Below are 7,461 nucleotides of genomic sequence, written 5' to 3' on the forward strand. Positions count from 1 at the left end.
GTAAGCTCAACTTTCAGATTAGTTCATCTACAACAGTAACATATGTCTGTTGTTCCTATAGATTCATACTGGTATGACAACTTTAGAGGTACAAGCTTGATTACGGTTCGACTACTTTTTCCTTTTATCTTTCAAGTAATTTTCTAGGGCAGATATGATCAGCCATCGATAGTGAATATGTCAGGACAGTTTACCAAAACAAGCAAATTCAACCATCGATAGTGAATATATCAGGACAATTTACCAAAACAAGCAAATTCAACCATCGATAGTGAATATTTCAGGACAATTTACCAAAACAAGCAAATTCAACCATCTATAGTGAATGTATCAGGATAGTTTACCAAAACAAGCAAATTCAACCATCTATAGTGAATATATCAGGACTAATTTACCAAAACAAGTAAATTCAACCATCGATAGTGAATATATCAGGACAATTTACCAAAACAAGCAAATTCAACCATCGACAGTGAATATGTCAGGATAATTTACCAAAACAAGCAAATTCAACCATCGATAGTGAATGTATCAGGATAGTTTACCAAAACAAGCAAATTCAACCATCAATAGTGAATATGTCAGGATAATTTACCAAAACAAGCAAATTCAACCATGAAGAAAAGTTACTCCACTTATGAGAATGGCACCTCCTTGTCATACATATACCATTTATAATGGAAACATGGTGTATAGAGGTAGAACCAGTTCCATAACAGAATGTCGAGCACTAAGAGATTGGTGTGATGACCGTTTACGCGCTTAATGTATGTCTAGGTCACAATATCGACTTCACCCATATAACCTTAATACACCCGTGATTTATATGCATAGCATATCTCTTAACAAAACAAAAGAATAAACAATCACTGTATACATATATTCAAAGACAAACCAAGCCCGACATATGGGAAATTCAAGTCTATATTGTTGTTGAAAACCATTATCTTACGTTTCGATATCGTTCTGAATTTTAACAATTTTATTGAATTGCCTTTCTTTATATGCAATTTATTTCTTTGCAACGTTCAAAATGAATTTTTCTACTTTCAATTTCCTCCTGTCTGGTTCCTGGAAAGAGAAGAAATATTTAAAACCACTCTCTTTGACTCCTGATATCCTGTATAATAAGTCTCATAACACAAGGCCCAAACAATTTGGGGGACTCTAGAAATAATAACCTTCTGTCTGTTAAGCGGTAATTGATTGAAAACTTGTATCAACACATACTTTATTTGTCATTGTTTTTATTAAATATAAACTCTCTCATTAGGTGAAATCTCAAATGCACACTTTACAAATAACTAGGCATGAACTTTCCGGTTCTTCACGAAGAAAAGTATGCGAAAGTGTCTTAAGAAGTGTTGTGCTAGTGCTTTGGAATGTGTAATAGACGTTGTTTTGGAATCAATGTTAAGCCATTCTTAGTTCAAAACTCAGGCAGAAACCCAAACTGTCTTCTTCTACAATAATCATTATAATAATAGTCTATATGAAGCTTGTTTAAAAGTATATACACCGCTTCTACACACAAGATAAACACAAAGCACAAAGCTACACAATGGGCTATCTGTGCTCTGCCCACCACGGGTATCGAAACCCGGATTCGCAGACATACCGCTGTGCCACTGGGGGGCGAAACACCAATCTACTTACTATTACTGAGATTAAATCCAGTAACGAGGAGGAGGATTTACTGAAATAAAAAAACAGCATACTTACTAAACAGCTAACCTATCTATAGTGGCTAAGAATACGAAATTTACATTACTGGTGGTGCATCTACGATTCAGTCACCCTAACTTAGCAAATGACGTAATATCGGATCCATTAATATCGATGCATCTACGATTCAGTCACCCTAACTTAACAAATGACGTAATATCGGACCCATTACTGGTGGTTCATCTACGATTCAGTTACCCTAACTTAACAAATGACGTATTATCGGATCCATTACTATCGATGCATTTACGATCCAGTTACCCTAACTTAACAAATGACGTATTATCGGATTCATTACTGGTGGTTCATCTACGATTCAGTCACCCTATTCTAAACAAACGAGATGGTATCAGACCAATTCTCAGTATGACCGTAATATAAGAACTAGCCTTATTATTTTATCATTTTCCTGTCTAGTACACACGTGTAATCACGTGGACCATAACATTCGCAACACTTTTCCAAAAGGAAAAAAATATTCCCGCTAAAATAGTAAACAATGGCCATTGCCTTAATGTAAACATGGAATACAAGAATAGTAAAGGAAGAAGAAAATGAACATTTATACGTTCAAGCGTATCGACAAAGTTCTATATTTTTTTAAAAGTTGTTTTTGAGATTAGAAGCAGGAAAACCCCAGCTCAGAAAGTATAGAATCCGGTTCTTCAGCTCCATGCTTGTTACATATCAATTACAAACAGAAAATAAAACATATCAGTATCCTTACTTATTAATACATACTGCTGAACTACAAAAATAAACCTCAATTAAATAAAATTATATCATTGACATTTTTCTCACGCACTAAACAATTACAAATAGGAAACCCAATCTGCAGTCGACTTATCAAGTCGTCCCCCACGGTGGGTCAGGGGTAAGCTTATGGACTTACAATGCTAAAATCCGGGGCTCGATTCCCCGCGATAGACACATCAGATAGCCCAATGTGGCTTTGCGCTAAAAAAACACACACCACATACCAAGTAAACATATATAACTGAATTACAGAAATAAAAATTCCGAGATAAGAGTCCCAGAATGTAACTAACAAGGCCATGCTATAAAATACACTGCATGACGAAGAGGCTAAAATTGATTAAGAATTGTATTAAGTTTAATCTGAACATAAATAAGACATATTTTCGAATGACATAAAACGAAACATTTATGGAGCTTCCTTGCAATACATTTTCAGACATGTGGGAACTAAACAACAAAATAGAAGCGTTGAATGACTTGAAACAGCGAAAATCAGAGAAATGACTGTCCTATAGAATCAGTGTTTCGATATGCATTTAGGCAATTACAAGGCGAAATTTTATCTTTTAGTACGTAATTCCCTTTACTGTCATCGCAATGAGATTTTAAAGTTTATGCCCTTTACAAGTTGTCGAAGCATGATTGTAATTAATTATGCTTGTCATAATACACTATTATTAGATCTATTTCTAAACATTACATTATTTATGTAATCCTATAAAGATTATGAAGAATTAGAAGAATACATAATAATAGTATTTCAACCACACTATGTTCACCATACCCATTGACCACGACGCGTTTCGCTCAATCCAGAGCTCTTTAGGCCTGCTGGGATACAGCAAACACAGTAGCGGTCGGAACACTATTTACATACAAGCTATTTGTTACAACAATTTTTATGGTGTGAACACCTTTTTTTTTTTAACCTGGTGAAGTATGATTATAATTAATCTTACTTGCCACAAGAGGTTATTCTTATGCCTATTATATTTTTAAACATTACATTCTTTACTTAGACCCATGGGGAGTTTCAAGAATTGGAAGAGATCTAGATTAAGCGAAACGCGTCGCCGGCAACGGATATAGCAAATACAATGTGGTTTGGATACCATGATTAGACACTCTTCTAATGCTTGAAAATCTCTAATGGACTAGATAAAAATGTAGTGTTTAAAAATATAATAGGCCTAATAATAACGTTTTATGTCTTATCCCTTAATAAAATAAATAAGTAAACTAGCCCATTTAGTATTAAGCCTCCAGCCCGTGCACAGGTGATTTAAAGGAAATGTTGAGCGTTGATTTTCCTTCTGTCGAATGTCAATTATACTTCTATATCATGTTTTAATTGAAAAAGCATCGAGTGACTAAAAAAGAAACAAAAGAGGAAAGTCCCAACGAAAAACAAACTCTGAATTATTAATAGATAACGAATTATTGTCGCGTCTTTATGCGTGGAGGAAAGCTGATAAATTGAATCGAAAAAACTAAAGTATCATAAAAGACAGAAAATCATTAAAATGTGCGAAAATTCTTAAAGAAAAGAAAATAAGAGAATCGGAAATGTCATTCATAAAAATATCATTGTACCTTATGTTTAGAGATATTCATGATTTTTATTGTATTCCATCAAGTCTTTTCTAGTTTCACATATATAGACAAAACTTGAATCGATTATATAAGTATGCTTCCAAAATATTGGAATAAATCAGAACGATTACTGTGAAAAATGATTCCTCGAAAACGCGAAATTTATTATTTAAATAGTTTACCCTGTACATGTATACGTATATTTACCCTGGTGGTATCGTGTTGAGGGAAGCTGCCATCATCTGAAAGTCACTATATATATATATCGACGTTGAGTGACGGTGGATAAGTAAGTTTGTTTGTTTTGAATTTCGCGCAAAGCTACACGAGGGCTATCTGCGCTAGCCGTCCCTAATTTAGCAGTGTAAGACTAGAAGGAAGGCAGCTAGTCGTCACCACCCACCGCCAACTCTTGGGCTACTCTTTTACCAACGAATAGTGTGATTGACCGTCACATTATAACGCTCCCACGGCTGAAAGGGCGACTATGTTTGGTGGGAGGGGGATTCGAACCCGCGACTCTCAGATTGCGAGCCGAGCCCCCTAACCACCTGGCCATGCCGGGCCTGGATAGCCTCTTGAGAATAAACAAGACACAAGTTGTCAAAATCAGTCCAGTATTAGTTCTTGGCTTTGTATTCTGTACAAATATTAAAATTTTGAATTCCACGGCACATAATTAAACAAGTTAAAAAAATCATATTATTTTCATCTTTAATATTGTGGTTACACTATATATACACTGTTCCGTCAATTAGAACGCAAATACGTCAAACTGTTTACTTTTAGATTACGTATATTGGGTAGTCGCAGACAGTAGGGGGGATGCTGTTTGACTGTCTGTTTTAGAGGAGAACCATTTAAAACTATCTGCTGTGTACACCGTGGGGAAGCGAACTCCGGATTATGGCGTTGTAAGTCCATAAAATCACCCCATGAGTCCCACCGGGGGATCGATGGGGAAAAAAGGTACATATGTTTAATAATGTTAAGGCGAGAACTTAAACAATAAGGTTACAAATTTGAAATTCTAATAAAAGGTATATACATTTAAATTATTTTTTCATACCACTATCATGGCCTATCACACTTCCTGATTGAACTGAACAAAGAAAATTCAATGTACATCATATAGTTACACTGGACTATTATAAACAAATCACAAAATATTTAATAAATGAAGCAGATTATAGAGCTGAGCCAACTATTTAGAAATTGTATTTTTTGGTATCAACACGAATAGTGTGATTGACCGTCACATTATAACGCTCCCACGGCTGAAAGGGCGACTATGTTTGGTGGGACGGGGATGTTACACGTGGAACACACTTAACTGGCTTTATGTTTGTAGTTAAGCACAAAGCTACACAATGGGCTATCTGTGCTGTACCCAACACATGAATCGAAACCCGGTTTCTGGCGTCATAAGCCTTCAGACTTACCGCTGAGCTGCGGGGGTGGGGGTGAGATTTAACTAACAAACCAGGACATGATTATTAATATCATACAGGCAAACATATTATTGCCAGAAAGCAAGCATTTGTAAAATATTCTCTGTAATATTCTATCAGGTTCTATGTATATTTGTATTTTACTAGTTTTATTTATTTTCCTGGAATGGAAAAACAGCTTACATAAAACTCATACCGCTAATAACTGATATCACCAAGGAGCGAGATTTAGTAACTGCTTCTTGTGTTCCGGTCCATGTCGTCATCATCTCACGGATCGAGAAAGAGATGCTTCCTGTGTTCCGATCCATGTCGTCAGCATCTCAGGGAGTGAAAAGGGATGTTTCCTGTGTCCCCTATCCAAGTCGTCAACTCTTACAGAAGGAGAAGGTGATGCTTCCTGTGTTCCGATCCATGACGTCAGCATCTCACGGAGTGAAAAAGGGATGTTACCTGTGTCCCCTATTCAAGTCGTCAACTGTAACAGAAGGAGAAGGTGATGCTTTCTGTGTTCCGATCCATGTCGTCAACTCTTACAGAAGGAGCTTTGTTGATGCTTCCTGTGTTCCGATCCATGTCGTCAGTATCTCGCAGACTGAGGAGGGGGCGAATAAAGTCGTTCGGCGACCAGACAGTAACGGTCCGAGAAGAAAGCTACCTGTAGTTTAATCCTTTACGTATCATACTTTCACCTTAGGCAAGCCAGGTCGTTCGGAAAATCAAGTAATAACTTGCGAGGCTTAACTGACTTAATTAATTCCTTTTCCTATGGTTGAATCCCTATGGGCAAATGAAATCGTCTGACAACTAGGAATTAAAATCCTCTGGGGGAATCGGACAGAAACTCATTTGGTTCCATAACTGTTATTGTCTCTCTCTACCTCCAGATGCCCACCAGTGGCTCAGTGGTGAGTCTGAAGACTTATAACGCTAAGAACCGGGTTCCGATACCCGTAGTAGGCACAATACAGATAACCCATTGCGTATCTTAAGAAACAAACAAGCTATTTCCAGGCTTAAACATACTTTTTTCAATTTATCATTAATAGCTCATTATAATGGTAAAATGAGCTTATCAGTTGACTTAAACTATATTGTTTATTAGAACATCTGAGAATATTTCAAAATAAGAATACTATAATAATACAGAAGGGCATTCGAATTTCTGTAATTTAACATGATCATGATCTAACCTATCTTCGCAATTCTCATAAAGTGTAACATGATCATGATCTAACTTATCTTTACAACTCCCATAATGAGTAACATGGTCATCATCTAATCTGTCTTCACAACTCCCGTAATGAGTAACATGGTCATGGTCTAATCTGTCTTCACAACTCCCGTAATGAGTAACATGGTCATCATCTAATCTGTCTTCACAACTCTCGTAATGAGTAACATGGTCATCATCCAATCTGTCTTCACAACTCCCATAAAGTGTAACATGATCATGACCTAACTTATCTTCACAACTCCCATAAAGTGTAACATGATCATGAGCTAACTTATCTTCACAACTCCCATAATGAGTAATATGGTCATGGTCTAATCTATCTTCACAACTCCCATAATGAGTAACATGGTCATGGTCTAATCTGTCTTCACAACTCCCGTAATGAGTAACATGGTCATGGTCTAATCTGTCTTCACAACTCCCGTAATGAGTAACATGGTCATCATCTAATCTGTCTTCACAACTCTCGTAATGAGTAACATGGTCATCATCCAATCTGTCTTCACAACTCCCGTAATGAGTAACATGGTCATGGTCTAATCTGTCTTCACAACTCTCATAATGAGTAACATGGTCATCATCCAATCTGTCTTCACACTCTCGTAATGAGTAACATGGTCATGGTCTAATCTGTCTTCACAACTCCGTAATGAGTAACATGGTCATGGTCTAATCTGTCTTCACTAACTCCCATAA

The 7,461-nt window shown here is 36.5% G+C and overlaps 1 protein-coding gene across 1 annotated transcript in view; it reads right to left on the reverse strand.

The window, feature by feature from the left end:
• Window positions 1-6,663: 6,663 nt before the first annotated feature.
• The window catches only part of LOC106459023 (histidine-rich glycoprotein-like), a 4,983-nt gene continuing 4,185 nt past the window's right edge, over window positions 6,664-7,461 (reverse strand). Inside the window, exon 3 of the mRNA XM_013918592.1 lies at window positions 6,664-7,362. Coding sequence (XP_013774046.1) covers window positions 6,664-7,362 — 699 coding nt within the window. The remainder of the gene's footprint in view (window positions 7,363-7,461) is intronic.

This window comes from Limulus polyphemus, unplaced genomic scaffold (genome assembly GCF_000517525.1).
Source record: "Limulus polyphemus unplaced genomic scaffold, Limulus_polyphemus-2.1.2 Scaffold548, whole genome shotgun sequence".
NCBI classification, from domain to species: Eukaryota; Metazoa; Arthropoda; class Merostomata; order Xiphosura; family Limulidae; genus Limulus; species Limulus polyphemus.